This window comes from Mus pahari, chromosome 9, assembly GCF_900095145.1.
Source record: "Mus pahari chromosome 9, PAHARI_EIJ_v1.1, whole genome shotgun sequence".
NCBI classification, from domain to species: domain Eukaryota; kingdom Metazoa; phylum Chordata; class Mammalia; order Rodentia; family Muridae; genus Mus; species Mus pahari.
The window spans coordinates 46,042,793-46,060,641 of record NC_034598.1 but is presented as its reverse complement, the minus strand read 5'-3'; the positions used below and the strand labels follow the sequence as shown (position 1 = coordinate 46,060,641).

The following is a 17,849-nucleotide window of genomic DNA, read 5'->3' as shown; positions in this document are numbered from 1 at the left end:
TCTCCTGGGTGTGAGGTCTTGTGGCATCACTGAGCCCATATCTAGAATCATCCACCCTGGAGCAGGGGTCAGAACGCCCTTCTCCCTCTCATGGTTGTGTCATATTCCTTCTTCCGTTGGATGGGTTGTGGTGTGTGTATCTTCATCTCTGCAGCATTAGGGTGACTTCCAGTTCTTGCTGTTGTGAGTCCAGGCAACAGAAACCTGTTTGTGTGGATGTGTATTCAGCCTTTGGTTGTAGGTGCCCTGGATTCACACCCTAAGCAACTTGGGGGATGGCACAGTAATTCTCTTACCACAAACCGTCACTCCCCACAGCATCTGCTCTATCACACCATTCCACCAGCTATGCGAGACAGCTCCCAACTCCCCTCTCCCACTCAGATGATCTCAGGGTCATCAGGGACATGGGCTTCGGAGACCACTGTGTGCCTAGCAGTGCGGTCCCCATAAAACAGCCTTTACTGAAGAAAAAAAGAAAAGATGGGCTCCCCTTACAGCAGTCATTCAGAAAACTGTTTCTATTGCTGTGATAAACCCCATGACCAACAGCAAGCTGGAAGGAAAGGGTTTCATTTTTCTCACACTTCCAGATCACAGTCCCTCCCTGAAGGAAACTGAAGACAGGAGCTCACACAGGGCAGGGACCTGGAGGCAGGAGCTGATGCAGAGGCCATGGAGGGTGCTGCTCACTGGCTTGCTCCCCATGGCTTTCTTAGCCTGCTTCTTATAGAACCCAGGACCACCAGCCCAGGGACGGCACCCCACACAGTGGGCTGTGCGCTCCCCCACTGATCACTAGTTAAGTTATGTCACTTAGACATGTAACGAACAGGATGGTGTCTCAGGACACAGGTGGATATTAGAAGAGAACTGGCAAGACTCTGTTCTCTCTTCTACCGTGTGGGTTCTGGAGATTGAAGTGGAGCATGGAGGAGGCCTGTGTGGCTGGAGCAGAGGAAGGGTCTGGCAGGCAGACCTGAGGACTGTGTGACAGTCGGAGCCAGTCGGGGACCAAACAGAAGTGGCTGAGATTGGACGAGGTGCTGGCAGAGGGAAGCATGGCCTTTGGCCTCCTCGGCTGGGCAGTTGCCTGTCATTCAGCCAATGTCCAGCAGGTGTCACCAGATGACCGATACAGCTGCAACCAGTCACCGCAGACCTATCAGGCACCGCAGCTGGGGAAGGAGGGTCCTGAGTTCGAGTGCAGCTGTGCGGCCAGATGCCATCCAGGAACAGCTGTGGCATAAACTGAAAGCAACCAGCAAGTTCAGACCGGTGCCCAAGGCCGCGCTGCTCAGCACCAGCCATATTGTCACGTGGCTACACTTCCAGGGGCCCAGGGTTTTATTCTAGCGCCCACACCTGTGAGTTCTGATCCAGGAGATTCAATGCTCTCTATGGTTTCTCTGAGTACTCAGCGTACATGTGTATAAAAGCACGCCCTGGCAAAGCATTCATGCACACCAAAGAAATAGACGTTTGTTTGTTTGTTTGTTTGTTTGTTTATGTTTTAGGACACAGGGTTTCTCTGTGTAGCCCTGACTGTCCTGGAACTCACTCTGTAGACCAGGCTGGCCTAGAACTCAGAGATCTGCCTACCTCTGCCGTCCAAGTTCTGGGATTAAACATGTGTGCCATCACTGCCAAGTTTGTTTGTTTGTTTGTTAGAAAGAAATGTCAGAGATATGAGAAGGCTCAGTGGACATTGGAGCTTGAGGACAAGCCTGACCACTCGAGTCTGATCCTTGGAATCCATGTGCTAGAAGAGTGATAATTAACTCAGAGAACATGTCGTGGACACGTACAAGTTCCTGGCATGTGCAGCCACACACAACAAATAATTACAAATGTAACTATACACTTTAAGAAAAAAGCCAGTGCTGACATGCTGGTGCATGCCGCAAATCCCAGCACTGGAAAGGCAGAGGCAGGGGGTTCTCTGTGAGTCCAAAGCCAGCCTGGGCTACAGAGTGAGTTCCAGAACAGCCATGGCTACACAGAGAAACCCTGTCTCAAAAAAAAGAAAGAAAGAAAGAAAGAAAGAAAGAAAGAAAGAAAGAAAGAAAGAAAGAAAGGAAAAAGAAAAGAGAAGAAAAGAAAAGAAAAGAAAAGAGATAAAGAAAAAAGTCTATAGTAGAAAAAATAGAGAACAGGTTCCTATCAGCAGTTGATACAATGTTTTCAGGGACGTACAGGGAACTGACCGCCCAATACACGCCCCTGTAAACATTCAGACAAGGTCTCACTGAGTGGCACAGGCTGGCCCAGGACTCACAGGCTCCACTTGCTGGAACCCCTGCAGAGGGCAATGGTGGGGGCCACAGAAGGTGTCAGAGCCAGGCTTTTGTCCACACTGTGCTGTCCTGAGGGCTTGTGTCTGGTCCCAAAAGGACCAAGCAGGGTGCTGCCTCTCCAGCTTCTGCAAGCCCAGTCCAGTTCTGAAGCTCCCCCCACCAGCCCCCAACCCCCCCCCAACCCCCAGCTTGCTCCCTATCAACCACAGTACAAGTCTCAGTGGGCGGGGAAGCTCCCTCTGGCCTCAGCGACCCCACCCTGCCCCTATCACACTTCCCATCTCCTGAAATAGGAATCAACAGTTAACTGAAGTCAGCGTGGAGCAGGCGTGGGCCTGCCAACCTGTCCACATCCGCCACCGACCTGGAGCAGGGGAAGACGAAGGCTAGGAAGCTGTGTGTTTCCAGGGTCTAACACCCTCTCTGAACCCGACCAGTTTGCATGACAAGAGGCTCCCAGGCTACGCCTATCTCCCCAGGCTAGAGATACATGAGCCAGAACGATCTAGAACTTTTAGTTTGTGTAGCCTGGGGTCTGAGGGGCTCAGCCCAATGATTCAACTCCCAGAGTCCTTTCCTGTCTGTCAACTTTACTCTCCTGACTTCCTATTAAAGCCACGCCCCCAGCCTTTCGATGGTGGTGTTTCACTTATAGAATTTGTCATCATCTGTTTGGTTTGGGGTTTAGGTGGAAGGCAGAGGGTAATCCACAGAATTGGTTCTCTGTCCCATCACATGAGCCCCAGGGGTGACTCTGGTCAGGCTACGGCACAAGCTTCTTCACCCATTGAAACAGCTCGCCGTCACCCCAACCTTATAAAAAAATGTTCTGCTTTGTCCTCTGTGGAGCAAAATAGAAGCCTTCCTAGTATACAGTAGGCCCTCCATAAATGCATCAGTCCCTCTCTCACAGATTCTTCTGCTTCTTGCTAATCTCTCTGGGACTCAAGGGGCCAGACATGACCCTCTGCCTGCTCCATGGGTCTTGGGGAAGGCCCTGCCTTTACTCCATACCTCAGCCTCCTCAGCTGTCAAACTGGTGTGTGTGTGCTGAGGGCCAGACAGACGCGGAAGCACAGACTTCCCTCCCACCTCGCCTCAACAGTTCTGAAATCAGCCCTGAGCAATAGCTGTGCCCACTGGTCGCTTCCTATTTGGCCCAGAGGAGGGGGCAGCGGGAGCCAGCAGTGTCAGAAGCCCAGGGGCGAGGCTACCCTCCTAGGGAAGGAGGAAGGAGGCTCAAGTTAGACACCACGAGGACTGTGCTCCCAGAAGGCAGCCACCCCTCCCTCCTCATCTGCTGGAGCTTCCACCACCGACCTGTCTGGCGGGCAGGGCCAGGTCTGGGCAAGTTGGAGGGGGCGGGAGGCAGCACCCAGGTCCCCGCCCTGTTTCCAACACCCAGGCCTCTTGAAGCCCTTGCCTGGGCTCCCACAGGCCCTAGGCAGGGACACGGAGGGCCCCGGAGTGACCTCCACCACCACCCCACTCCATCCGGAGAAGAAAGAGTCCCACAGTTGGGGCTGTGCAGGCCCTGTGATGTCACCTGGTGGTCTGTGAAGCGCCCGCCATGGCCCGGTCCCTGACTTGGGGCTGCTGTCCCTGGTGCCTGACGGAGGAGGAGAAGTCTGCCGCCAGAATCGATCAGAAGATCAACAGGATTTTGTTGGAACAGAAAAAACAAGAGCGCGAGGAATTGAAACTCCTGCTGTTGGGTGAGTGTGGGATGCAGCACAGGGACCGAGAGCGGGCGGGGTCAACGACTCTGGAGGCAGCAGGGACTCGCTAGCAGACCCATTTTCTAGATGGGAAGAGCAAAGCTTCAAGAAGCTGGGTCTCTCATTCGAGGCTGAGCCGTGCATCCGACTGAGGGGAGGTGGCCCTGGCAGGCGCTGCCACATAAACACACCCGTATGTGTCACGGGAAGGGAATGAAGGTGAGCTTCAGGCTGGCTCGGGGAGGGCCTAAGTCTCTTCCTCCTGCCTGAGCCAGGGCTCCAAGCTGCTGGTCACGCGGTCATGGTCACCAGGGCTTTGTTCTGGGCTTATGAGCATCAGTGGATTCATCCATCCATTCATTCATCCATCCATCCATTCATTCATTCATTCATTCACTCAAAATTCTAAACTCTTGAACTGACCAAAATGCTTCATTCCTTTCAATCAAATCCTTCATTCCTTCAAAACCCTTCATTCCTTGGGACACTGATGTCGGAAGGTTGTGAATTAGAGGCCAGATTGGATCATGTGAGACATTGTATCAGAAATCAATAAAAGTGGGGAGGGGCAGAACAGGAACTGGGGCTCAACAGGCAGGAAGATCCCTGAGCATCAGGGAGACCTGGGTTTCCACCCCAAGGCCACATGGGCCGGACACGGGAGGTACGAATGTGTCACCAAGCATTCCGGAGATACAGGCAGGAAAATCAGGGGTTCAGGGTCACATTGAGGGGTTTGCGGGTCACACAGAAGGAGTTCAGGGTCACACAGAAGGAGTTTGAGGCTGGACTGGGCCAAAAGACTCCCTGTTTTAAAACTAAAAGCTAGGCATAGTTTTTCACATTGGTAATCCTAGCACTGGATAACCGAGATATCAGAATTGGCATGAGTTCAAAAACCACCTGTGCTACATTCTGAGACCCAGTCTAGATGAGGATGATGATGATGAAGATGGTGGTGGTGGTTTCAGTGATGATGATTATGATGGTGATGATGATGATGGTGATGATTTCATCAAAGAATGACATCTTTGAGGAACGAAACAAGGTCCATAAGCAGATGAAATAATTATAGCTCAATATGTGTTTTTTAATTCCTATTTCTGAAAGGGGAAATTTTTCTTCCTTTTTAAATAATTATGATATAGCATAAGGCTACATTCTACCCTAACTTCACCCCCTCAGATGGGAGCCACCACGTCTCTCCCTCAAAATTCTCCATGCACACATTTGGTTTCTTGGCTCCATGCAGAGAATCGCCTAATTCTCTTGTCTTTCAATGTTTGGTTGCTTTGATAAAGAATCCATCGGAGCCCAAGAAGGTTTGAATGAAGGATTTGAATTTTTGAGGGAGATGAGATGAGAAGGAGAGGAGGGAGAGAAGGGGGGAGAGGGAGAGGGGGAGAGGGGCTTGCTGAACAGACAGACCTGCAACCTGGGTTCAAAGCCTGAACTGACAAAGATGAAAAGAGAAAAGAGACTCATCAAAATGGGCCTCTGACTGCCACATGCATGCCACGACACACCTCCCCCATTATACTACGGATAGTTCAGAGGTGTTCATTCTGTGTCCTGGAAGTACTGTTCAGGTCTGGAGCCCCCTCTAGAATCCCCCAGTAAGGGGCGTGGACAGTATCTTTGGGGAGCACTCACATGGTGCCAGTGAGGCCTTGCATCTATGCCTCAGTAACAGAAGGAAGAACGGACAGTGTTTAAGAACAGCACACTGCCTGAGCCCCTCGTCCTGAGCCCGGGTTTGCACTGACTGACTCTGCTTCGTGTAAGCCATTTCTCCTTCTCCCTCTGCCTATGTCTTGTCACTTCAGCAGTATTTCTGGGATGTCCCAGCATCACTGGCTCTACCACGGGACCTTTGCACTTGCTTCCCCTGAGCTCTCAGCCTCTGTACCCTGGACACTGCAAGTCCGGGCTCTTCACTCCATGGCAGTCTGAGCACAGGGCTTGGCTCTTAGGACAACAGTAGTGTCTGGCTATCCAAATCACCAATTCCCAGATAGTCTCCTGCCTCGTTATTAGATCTGTATCCAAAGTCCTCTACTTACTTAACTAATTGTGTCTCTAATTACACAGCAGACAACAAAAGGGCAGGGGTTGAGTCTGTCTTCTCCATGCAGGAGAACACACATAGGTGGAGCTCAGTAAACACACAGTGAAGCATGGATGGGTGGGTGGATGGATGGATGTGGATGGGTGAGTGGATAGACAGGCAGATAGATCGATGGGTGGATGGATGGATGGATGATTGGGTAGAAGGGTGGATGGGTAGATGGATGGATGGACAGATGGGTGGATGGATGGATGGATGAGTGGATGGATGGATGGGTTGATGGGTGGATGGACGGGTGGACGGACAGACAGACAGATGCATGCATGGATGGGTGGGTGGGTAGATGGATGGATGGATGGATTGATGGATGGATGGATGGATAGACAGATAGATAGATGCAAGGATGGATTGGTGGATAGATGGATGGATGGGTAGGTGGATGGATGGATGGGTGGATGGGTGGGTAATTGGATGGATGGGTGTATGGATGAGTGGATATGTGGATGGATAGACAGACATTCGTACAGACAGACAGATGCACAGATGGGTGTGTAAATAGGTGGATGGATGGATGGATGGGTGGGTGGGTGGGTGGATGGATGGATGGATGGGTGGATGGATGGGTGGATATGTGGATGGATAGACAGACAGATGCACAGATGGGTATGTGAATAGGTAGATGGAGGGATGGGTGGATGGGTGGATGGGTGGATGGGTGGATGGGTGGATGGGTGAATTGACAGAAAGATGGTAGGTAAGTGGATATTTCAGTTTATGTGTTTATATGTGGATAAATGGATACACGGTGCATGGGTGGATGAGCAGGTTGATGTGTATATGTGGATGGATGAACTGGTTCATTTTCTGGACAGATTCTCCCTATTCTTTCCAGGTCTTTCTCTGACTTTCTCTTAAGGCTTCACAGTAGACATTGTTGACTCTTACCATACCCTTTCACCTACTCCCAGGTCAGCTGGACCCAGGTGTTTGTGGGTCCCTCTGAGCAGTGACGAGGTTTTAAGGGATTTTCACTGCAGACCTTGACTATCCCTTCTTTGTGGGTACTTTTCAGTCCATTCGAAAACGGGAATTGAATCCAAAAGCACACAATTTCTTTCCTGGAGTAGGCAGGGATTTTGAGGAAGCTGACTGGGGCGAGCCTGGGTGGGGTTGAGAGGGACACATCTGTGCTAAGAATGAAGCAGCTAGCCTGTTACCAAGAGCAAAAAGTCAGAATGAAGGCATAAGAGTTGCCTTTGCGGCCGGGCGTGATGGTGCACGCCTTTAATCCCAGCACTTGGGAGGCAGAGGCAGGCGGATTTCTGAGTTTGAGGCCTGCCTGGTCTACAAAGTGAGTTCCAGGACAGCCAGGGCTATACAGAGAAACCCTGTCTCGAAAAAACCAAAAAAAAAAAAAAAAAAAAAAAAAAGAGGTGCCTTTGCTGATCAAGCCCAGAGAAGCAACTTGTCTGAAGCCACACTGCTCATGGTTTAGTTCCATAGTCTTGTATTCTTTGTGTGTTTCTGTCCAGGACTCAATGACAACTATGGAGACTTGGGCATGGGGAGCTGTCAGGATTTGTCTGGGGTCTATGGCTAATCTGAACCATACCCAGATGTGGTATGGGCTCCTCACATGCCCCATTTCCTGGGGTGTTAGTGAAATGCTGGGTCCTCATGCCACCCAAGTTGAGCATGACTACCCCCACATTGCTGTCCCCAGCCTGGTTGCACTTCCTCCTGCCTTCTCCAGAAGGAAGCAGACACTTCCTGTCTGAGTTGGGCAGCCTGGCCAGGTGGAGAGAGCTGTTGCCACAGCCAAACCCCCTGTGGAAGTTTCTGGAAAGAGATAAGTACCACAACTTGCCCAGAGGTCCGTTGGCCTCTGTGTTCTTCGGAACGTCAGCAGTGATGTGTCACGGGCTGTTCCTGGTGTTTCTGTCTTGTGCATGGAGGCCACAGTTCACACAGGGCTTTGGTCCTTTGCCCCCTTTTTTGTGAATGCATCTCTCCCCAGGGAGCTTCATGGATTCCAGGACTGCCCTATCTCAGAGTGCTGTGATTAAAGGCATGTCCTACCATGGCTGGCCCGGACTGTATTGTTTTAACTGACTTCTTTTGGTTTTCCTTAACAGAGTTTATCTGTGTAAACCTGGCTGACCTGGAACTTACTCTGTAGACCAGGCTGTCCTCAAACTCACAGAGATCCACCTGCTCCTGCCTTCCAAATCCTGGGACTAAAGGCATATGCCACCATGCCCAGCTTAACTAACTTTTAAAAAGGGTTATTTTATTTTTATTTTATATGCCTGGATGTTTGTCTGTGTATCTATGCAGCATGTGAAAGCGGTACCTGAAGGGCCTGAAGACGGGGTAGGATCCCCTGGGATTGGAGTCACAAATCGTTGTGAGCTGCTATGTGGGTGCTGGGACCAAACCTCGGTCCTCTCGGGAGCAGCTGGTGCTGGGAGCGCTGAGGTTCACCTCCAATTCCCAAGCTCTATCTTTTATTTTAATTTATTTTATTTATTTTTTGCCATGTTGCTCAAGGTGACTTCAAAGTACCAATCCTCCTGTGCCAGTGTCTAGAGTGTTGACCACCAAATGCCACGATGGGAGGGAAGTAATATCACTGGGGCTGGAGACTCAGCAGTTCAGCAGCTCAGCCGATTGGTGGTTACAGAGGACCCGGCTCGCTTCCCAGCCCCCTCATGGGCTCACAACCACCTGCTTTGACTCCAGTTCCAGGGAACCTGGCACCCCTTCTGGCCTCTGCAAATATTGCATGCAAGTGCACAGACAGAGAGGCAAAATGCCATATACAGAAAATAAAATGAAAAAAATTAATAGCAGAATTTAAAAACTCAAGTCATTGAACTACAATAAAGTGTGTGGGTGGCTCTTGTAACTAACTGTTCTCTGCCCTTCAGTCAGAAGTGGAATGTGAGTATTTAGGAACGACAAGGACATGTCCATACCCTGTTGTCCCTTCCCACAGCATCCCTAGAAACCTCACAGACGTCCGTGGTGGAGGTTGACTGTGTAGGACGATGCCCGTGCCTAGTTCACGCCCTGGTCTTCCTCTGAGGCTGGTATCACGACCTTTCCGAGTCCTCGTGCCTTCTGAGAAATGGCATAAATGCTGGTCGTCTGTGACGACCGGGGCAAAGACATGCAGTTTCTCAGCCAGGATCTCAGGAGACTGTAACAAAGGGAACACATATGTTATCATCATCATTACTCAACCTGGGTACAGGGACATGGGCACTTCATAACGTATGAGTCAACTGCATCAGTGGCTCATGCTTGTGACCCAGACATCTTGGAGTGCTGAGCAAGGAGGATTGTGAGTTCCAGGCCATTGTGGGAACATAGTGAGACCCTATCTGAAGAGGAAACAGAAGCCTGGGGGCATGGCTCAGAGGTGGAGCCCCACCTAGAATCCCTAGCAAGGGGCTGGGGGCGTGGTCTGGGGTGGAGTTCCAACCTAGGATGCCGCAGTGAGGTGCTGGGGGCGTGGTCAGGGTGGAGCCCTCCTTAGTGTGCGTTAGGATCCGGGTTCAAACCCTATTGAGGAAACGCCCCCTTCCGGTATCTGAAGGCTCTGCTTCACACAGCTCACGCACAGCTTCCTCTATGCCTCACAGCAGCACCCTTGTCTTCCTGCAAATATCATTAATAACAAAGAATTTCTGAACACCTTGGGGAACTGAGTCTCAGAGAGAAGCCATGCTTCTACCTGTCCTGTCCACGTGACCCTCAGATTTACAGACAGTAGCGCTGGCTGCCCCCCAGTCCACTGAGGCTCCTGTCCTCAGAAGGTCCACACGGCCCAAGTCCGTCACTCTCCCGTCCCCCTTTTTTTCTTAGCCAGTATCTCGTGTAGCCCAGGCTGGTTTTAAATGTACTATGTAGCAGAGGATGGCTCTGAACTCTAATCCTCCTGTCCCCATCTCTGAGGCTGGGCCTCTGTGGCAGGTTTATGTGGTATTGGAGACGAAACACAGAACCACTCGCATGGCAGGTGAGCCCTGAGCCTTGTTCCTCTTTCTGTTCTTGAAACTTTTCTCAGTTCCTTCTGCGTGCGCCCCTGACCCTCATCCTGGGGAGCCTCATGCAGTCGGTCTCCACTTCCCTTCCTGGGAAAGGCTGTGTGCAGTGTGCCCAGGGGATGCACAGGTAACCAGCTGGGGCTAGCCTCTTGGTTTCTACCACAGCAGGTTTGTTGCTTTGGACCATTTTGTAGATGAGAAAGTGGACACCACCTCAGGATGGGGGACACTCTCAGGATGGGGGACACTCTCAGCATCACAGAATTAGACAGCAGGGAGGGGCGGTCCGTGCTCAAGGCCCTGGACCCTAAAGGTAGATTTTAATGTCATCATTACAGACCCTAGAGCCATGGCTTCACTTATGACTGCCCTAGAGATGAGCATTCTATTCTGTTCCCTCACTGAAGGTCCTCTTCCTTTTGGGCATGGTGGTGTACGACTCTCATCCCAGCACTTAGAAGACAAAGCAGGTGGATTATGAGCTCCTGGCCTGAGCAACAGAGAGCGCCTCCCCCATTGTAGCAGCTGGAGAGATGGCTCAGCAGTTACAAGCAGTGGCTGCTCTTGCAGAGGACCTGGGTTGAAGCCCCACCAACCACAGATACCTCACAGCTCCAATTTCAGGGAATCCAAAGCCCTCTTGGAACAGCATGGGCATTGCATACACGTGACAAAGACACACATGAGGCAACACACATGCATGCAAAATAGAATAAATAAACCTGAGAGAATTGTCCTAAAGTATCCTCTTTCTGAAATGGGTGTGGCAAAGCAGAATATTATAAAGACACTTTAGTGGTTTCAGTACCACTGGACCTGGCTGTAGGTAAGTGGGTGTTTCCAACCCTGGCGGCAGGACCATTCACAGGTCCAGTTCTTTTTTTTTTTTTCTTCTTCTTCTTCTTCTTCTTCTTTTTTAAAAGATTTATTTATGCGCGTGGTGGCACACGCTTTTAATCCCAGCACTTGGGAGGCAGAGGCAGGCGGATTTCTGAGTTTGAGGCCAACCTGGTCTACAGAGTGAGTTCCAGGACAGCCAGGGCTACACAGAGAAACCCTGTCTCGAAAAAACAAAAAAATAAAATAAAATAAAATAAAATAAAATAAAAAAATTCATTTATTATATGTAAGTACACTGTAACTGTCTTCAGACACACCAGAAGAGGGTGTCAGGTCTCATTACAGATGGTTGTGAGCCACCATGTGGTTGCTGGGATTTGAACTCAGGACCTTTGGAAGAGCAACCTGTGCTCTCAACCGCTGAGCCATCTCTCCAGTCCACAGGTCCAGTTCTTATTGCTGCCTTACAGCACAAAAGCAAACCCATGGGCCAGGTTCTGATAAAACTTTATTGGTAGCCAGGCGCACAGCTCAATTGCAACTGCCTTGCCTGTGTGAGCCGCTGTGTTCTATTCAGAGTACAACTCAGCCACAGGATACAATGAACAGGGAGATATGACACACACACACACACACACACACACACACACACACACACACACACACACCAAACTTTGTCATTTTGATTTCTTTCCATATTGTACTTGGGTTTCTGTGTACTTGTGTATGTGTGTGTGTGTGTGGGGGGGTTAATGTTGAGGTCAGAGGATGATGGCAGATGCCATGTCTTCTTCTGTATGCTACCACCTTTCCTCTCTCTCTCTCTCTCTCTCTCTCTCTCTCTCTCTCTCTCTCTTTGTTTTGTTTTTTGTTTTTTGAGGCAGGGTTTCTCTGTGTAGCCCTGACTGTCCTGGAATTCACTTTGTAGACCAGGCTGGCCTCGAACTCAGAAATCCACCTGCTTCTGTCTCCCGAGTGCTGGGATTAAAGGCGTGTGCCACCACGCCCGACTCTTTCTTTCTTTCTTTCTTTCTTTCTTTCTTTCTTTCTTTCTTTCTTTCTCTTTTCTTTTCTTTTCTTTCTTTCTTTCTTTTTTTTTTTTGACACAATTTTTCTATGTAGCCCAGGCTGGCCCCAAACTCACTATGTAGACAAGGTTGAACTCAAACTCACAAAGGTAGTGGTCTGCTGGAAACAAAGGCATGTGCTACTACCACCAACTGGCTGATCAGTTAGTGATCAGTGGGGAAAGGCCCAGCTCATTGTGGGTGGTCCTGGATTCTATAAGGGAGCAGGCTGAGCAAGCCAGGGGAAGCAAGCCAGTAAGCAGCACCCTCCGTGGTTTCTGCATCAGCTCTGGCCTGCAGGTTCCTGCACTGTGTGGGTTCCTGTCCTGACTTCTTTTGATGATGGACTGTGATGTGGACGTGTAAGCCAAATAAACGCTTTCCTCCCCAACTTGCTTTTGGTCATGGTGCTCATCTCAGCGATAGAAACCCTGACGAGGATGAGGACCCATGTTGCTTCATAGCAACGGTCAGCTGGACTGGTCCAGAATCTTCTCAGCCCCACCCACACTGCAAGGAAAAAAAATCTAGATCAGGTCAGCCTCAGCCATGCTTGACAGAAGCTGTGTAAATGTCCATAGCTGAGGGTGAAGAGCCCACAGGCTGGATGAAAGGTGAGCCTCTGCGCCTGCCCCATGAGGGCTGTGCCCGAGGCCACAGGCCACAGGGCCCTCCTCTCTGAAGTAGCTCTGCCGGGCGTTTTGTCATAGCAAGGGGAGGAGTAACTAAAATGGTGTTCCACGCTGAGCATCCCAAGGTTGTGTGGGCTCTGTGGGCACTGTGTGCACTGTGGTCGCCGTGTGCACCGTGTGTGCCATGGGCATTGGGTACACTGTGGTTGCTGCAGGGACCGGGGTTGCTATGGGTACTATTGGCATTGTGGCTGCTGTGGGTGCCACAGGCTCCGTGGGCACTGTGTTCACCATGAGCACCATGTGTATACCAGAGAGCCCTTACTTCTAAGCATGCTGTTGTCCCCAGGGCCCGGTGAGAGCGGGAAAAGCACGTTCATCAAGCAAATGCGCATCATCCACGGTGCGGGCTACTCTGAGGAGGACCGCAGAGCCTTCCGGCTGCTCATCTTCCAGAACATCTTCGTCTCCATGCAGGCCATGATCGATGCGATGGACCGGCTGCAGATCCCCTTCAGCAGGCCTGACAGCAAGGTGAGACCAAGGCCCCTGAACTGTTTGACATTTCCAGAGCTGGATGGAAAGCACTTCCCAGCATGGATCCCAGGAACATCCAAAGATCCGCCAGTCGGGTTCCCCTTATGCTGGAAGCGAGTTTACTAGGGCAGTTGACTTCTTTCTTTCTCTCTTTCTTTACTATGTATTTTACTTTAAATCATGTCTGTGCATGTGAGTGTAGTTCCCATAGGAGTCAAAAGAGGCCGCTGGATCCCCAGGGCTAGGGTTACACTTGTGAACTGATTGACGTGGGGTGGAATTCAGGTTGACTGCATAGCTAACACTTTACCCACTGAGCCAACTTGCCAGACCCCATTTCCCCTTCTCTAGGATCTCAGTGCTGTTGAGTTAGGACGCCCTGATGAAGTTGCTTTCGTGGCTCCATCTCCAAACACCATGGTGTGCTTAGACCCCAGGGACCCTGCTTCACAGTGTGAACTTTGGGGTTGCAATGACCAGCTCACAGCTCACAAGCTTTCTGATAGGCCCTCGGGGACACAGAGCATTCCTAGCCATTCTGGTCACCCACATGTTCCCCAGCCCCGTGATACCCTCATGACAGTGTTAATAAAATCCCCACTTGTGTGGACACATGAGCGACTCCCTCTCCTTCCCAAGGTGCCAGAGGACAGAGACACCATCTGCTAGAGGTCTCTGGGGTTTCAGAGAGTATCTTGGGTCACCTTACGAAGCATACTGAGGGGTGTGGGTACCCCTTTCCCCTAACAAGCCTCAGGAAGCCTTACCCAGCAGGGATGGGCCCTACCTCTAGCCTTCCTCAGCTCTAAGACTCCAGTCCTTCTTAGAGGCCACATTAAGACCAGTTGCAATCACCAGGTGCCAGGGAGTGGCTGGGTTCTCTGGTGTGGTCCCAGCCCTCCACGGGGGTAGGGGTGAGAACAGTCACAGGCTCAGCTGGGGCGGTCTGGGGCGGTCTGGGGTGGTCTGGGGCGGTCTGGGGCGGTCTGGGGCGGTCTTGCACTCCAAGCCCTGAAGGGAGAACAGGAGATTTGTCTTCACGATCCCTCTGCCTAGGTCTCCAGGGTCTGGAGGGAAAAGGTTTGCCCATTTGCACCTCCTGCCTGTACACATACAGAGATGCACACACACAACACAAAGAAAGTGCACATCTGTGTGTGTGAACACATGAGTGTGAACGTAGACACAAGTATGCGCAGTTCATTGAGGGGGTGTGAGAAAGGCAAGTGTCTGAGAGACTGAGCAGAGGCAGCATGGTCTGGCAGAGATTTCTGCCTTCCCCTCCCCGGAGACCCCTGCTTTTCTCTCTGTCCCATTCCATAAAGTGGGGACAACCACAGTATCTTACTTTAGTGGTGGAAGCCTCATGCGTTGTCCTTGACACCCCCAGCCCATCTGGGGTCAGGACTTCTTGGAGGAGTCGAGAGTGAGATAGCAAAGCTCTGGAAGAGGTCTTACTGGAGGAAGAGGTATTTGTGTAAGGGTACTGAAGGATGAACAGGAGTTCCCTAGTACCACCTCTCAAAGGCTGCCTTTCCTGTGTAGGCCCACGGATGAAGGGATGCTGGGCCAGTTAACCCTATAGGATCTGTCAAATGGCACTAAGATGGAAAAAGGGGAGAGAAGGGTGTGTTTTAGGGATGGGGGTGGGGCCTGCAGTTCCCACAGGCTGCCCGAACCTCTCACCTGTCCCTCCACAGCAGCACGCCAGCCTAGTGATGACCCAGGACCCCTATAAAGTGAGCTCATTTGAGAAGCCGTATGCACTGGCCATGCAGTACCTGTGGCGGGACGCGGGCATCCGTGCATGCTACGAGCGCAGGCGTGAATTCCACCTGCTGGACTCCGCGGTGTAGTGAGTCTAGGATTTGTGGGCGAAGGGGTCATGGAGTCGGAGCACAGAGATACGGGGGGGCCAATGGTCATGTGGGCAAGGCCTCAGGGGCCTGGCCTCGGGGTGTGGCCGCGGAAGGGACACGCAGAGGAAGGGAGGGGCCCAGGGAGAGAAGTGGTCTGCAAGGGGTGTGGCCAGAGTTGGGGCAGTCTCAGAATGTGGAGCCAGAGAGAAGGAGCCAGGGTGGGCAGGGAGCACAGAAAAGACGTCACCCAGCTTCCTCCTCACAGTCTCCCTCCACAGTTACCTGTCACACCTGGAGCGCATATCAGAGGACAGCTACATCCCCACTGCGCAAGATGTGCTGCGCAGTCGCATGCCCACCACAGGCATCAATGAGTACTGCTTCTCCGTGAAGAAAACCAAACTGCGGTGAGCACTAAACAGAGGCCTGGCCTGGGTAGTCCTTGTGTAGGAGCTGAGTTTCCTGGTTCTGTACTTCATGGAAGGAAAAGTCCAACATTGACCCCTCTATGCGCTATGTGGGCTAGCCTGAGACCTTGATGGACAGAATGAGCTACCACAACTGGAGAGCAGATATTCCTGGAAAATGGGCATTGTTATGGTGTTGGAGGATGAACAGAAGTTCTTTAATTCTAGTGCTCAAAAGGATGCTGCTGGGTTAGGACAGACTGTATGGTCATCACAGGGATGGAGGGGTGGCTCCGGGCTGAGGGAATGTGGAGTGAGTCCTGGAGTACTTGCCATCCAGGGGAGAGGGCAGGCAAAGAGGCCACTAGTAGTGAGGACACTAAAGGGGAGAAAGAAGTTAAGGAACCCCATTGAAATGGTAGAGGCAGGTAGTCAGGGTGACCCAAGAGACGGGGCCAATGGCAGGGATGAAGAAGAATACAGGGAGAGAGGACTATGGGATTGCTGCTAAGGCTCCCAGTAAGAGTGGCTAAGGATAGGAGCAGGGGGATGCTGGGTAACAACGGTCACAGCACATTCCTGGGGGAGCTTAGTCTGGATCTTTCAAATGCTTTGGAATAGATCTCACACCATCCAACCAGGTGATCCCCAGGGGTTGCCACTGAGGTGCTGAGAGCCACAGAGAGCCAGAGGCAGAACGTTGCTGGGAGACAGGGTGGTAGCCATGGGCCAAGGCCATAAAGACCTGGGGAGGGGAGACAGAGAGACAGAAGTCGAGGGGGTGGATGGGTGGGTGGGTGGATGGATGCATGCATGGGGGGATGGGTGGGTGGGTGGATGCATGCATGCATGCATGCATGGGTGGATGGGTGGATGGATGGATGGGTGGATGGATGTGTTGTGGGTGGATGGATGGATGGATGTGTTGTGGGTGGATGGCTGGATGGCTGGATGAATGGATAGATGTATGTATGGGTGGGTGGGTGGATGGATGTATGTGTTGTGGGTGGATGCATGGATGAATGGATGCATGAATGGGTGGATGGATGGCTAGATGGATGAATGGATAGATTGTGGGTGGGTGGATGGATAGTTGGGGGGCCATGTATTGCACATGATTTGCATGTGCTGAGGAATGCTTTCCAGTTGGAATCACATGGGAAGCAGAGCTGACACGTGACCTTTCTTTGAGAACTGCTTGAACACTCTGTGGTCTGGCACAGAAACTCACAAATGTCTGATGACCCTCTGTGACCTGGGGTGCAGTTTGGAACAGTGATATCAAAAGTCTGTCACCAGGCCTGTCTGTCTTCATGTCCCACTTTTTTCTTTGTGAGACAGATTTTCTCTATATAGCCCAGGTTGGTCTCAAACTAAGAGAAATATCCCTGCTCCTGTCTCGTGAGTGCTGGGGTTAAAGGCATACCCCACCATGCCCCACCGGCTTGGTCCTGCTTTTGCATGACATCGCTCGTGAGTGTTGGTGATGCGTGACTGTAACGCCTCAGGTGTGGAGATGGAGGAAGTCTCTCGAGTTCAGCCACTAAGCTCGTCTCAGCTTCTCTCCTCTCTGAGGAGTTTGCTCGAGCCGTGGACACTCAGTTACAGCTCTACACGGGAAGGTGACACTGAGATCCATATCAGTGACCCAGTTTCTGAGAAGCCACAGGAAGGGTGACGTCCATGCTTTTGTTGTGGTGGGGGAAGGGAGGGTGTGCTCTTCTTGTTCTTCTTTGGCCACAGAGGAGAACCATCAGGGGACACAGTGGCCCATTCTACTGATGGGAAAACTGAACCTGAGGAAGTGTGAACAGAGCCACAGCCTTCTGTCAGCCCCTGTGCCCCAAACTCAAATGTCCCTGTGCCTTACATATAGCTGATACTGACTCATTAATTAAAATGTTAATTGTGTGTGCATGGGATTGTGCATGTGAGTGCAGGTGGCTGAAGAGGCCAGAAGAGGTCGTCAGATCCCCTGGAACTGAAGGTGGAGATGGTTGCGACCCCCAGGTGGAAGCCATTTCTCCAGCCCTAGTGTACCTGACATTGATCTTACGTCTTAAAGCACATGCTGGCCTGAGCGAATGAAGAACCTTCCTGTAATTTTTGTGTGTGCATGTGTGTGAACATTGACTCAGACCTTAGTTTCATGGGACGGGGTTTCTCACCAAGCCTAGAGCCCAACCTCCTCAGCCATCCCCAGAATCCTCCAGTCTCAGCCTCCTTCCCATTGCTGTGATGACAATTTCATGCTAGGAATCCAAAACCACACCTCATTGCATGCCTAACAAGCAATTTAGCCACAAAGCCAACTCCTCAGCCCTGAGGTTTACGTGTGTGTGTGTGTGTGTGTGTGTGTGTGTGTGTGTGTG

The 17,849-nt window shown here is 51.4% G+C and overlaps 1 protein-coding gene across 1 annotated transcript in view; it reads left to right on the top strand.

Moving 5' to 3' along the window:
* Positions 1-3,596: 3,596 nt before the first annotated feature.
* The window catches only part of Gna15 (G protein subunit alpha 15), a 21,488-nt gene continuing 7,235 nt past the window's right edge, over positions 3,597-17,849 (top strand). Inside the window, exons 1-4 of the mRNA XM_021205412.1 lie at positions 3,597-4,012; positions 13,024-13,208; positions 14,912-15,066; positions 15,349-15,477. Coding sequence (XP_021061071.1) covers positions 3,868-4,012; positions 13,024-13,208; positions 14,912-15,066; positions 15,349-15,477 — 614 coding nt within the window. The 5' untranslated portion in view covers positions 3,597-3,867. The remainder of the gene's footprint in view (positions 4,013-13,023; positions 13,209-14,911; positions 15,067-15,348; positions 15,478-17,849) is intronic.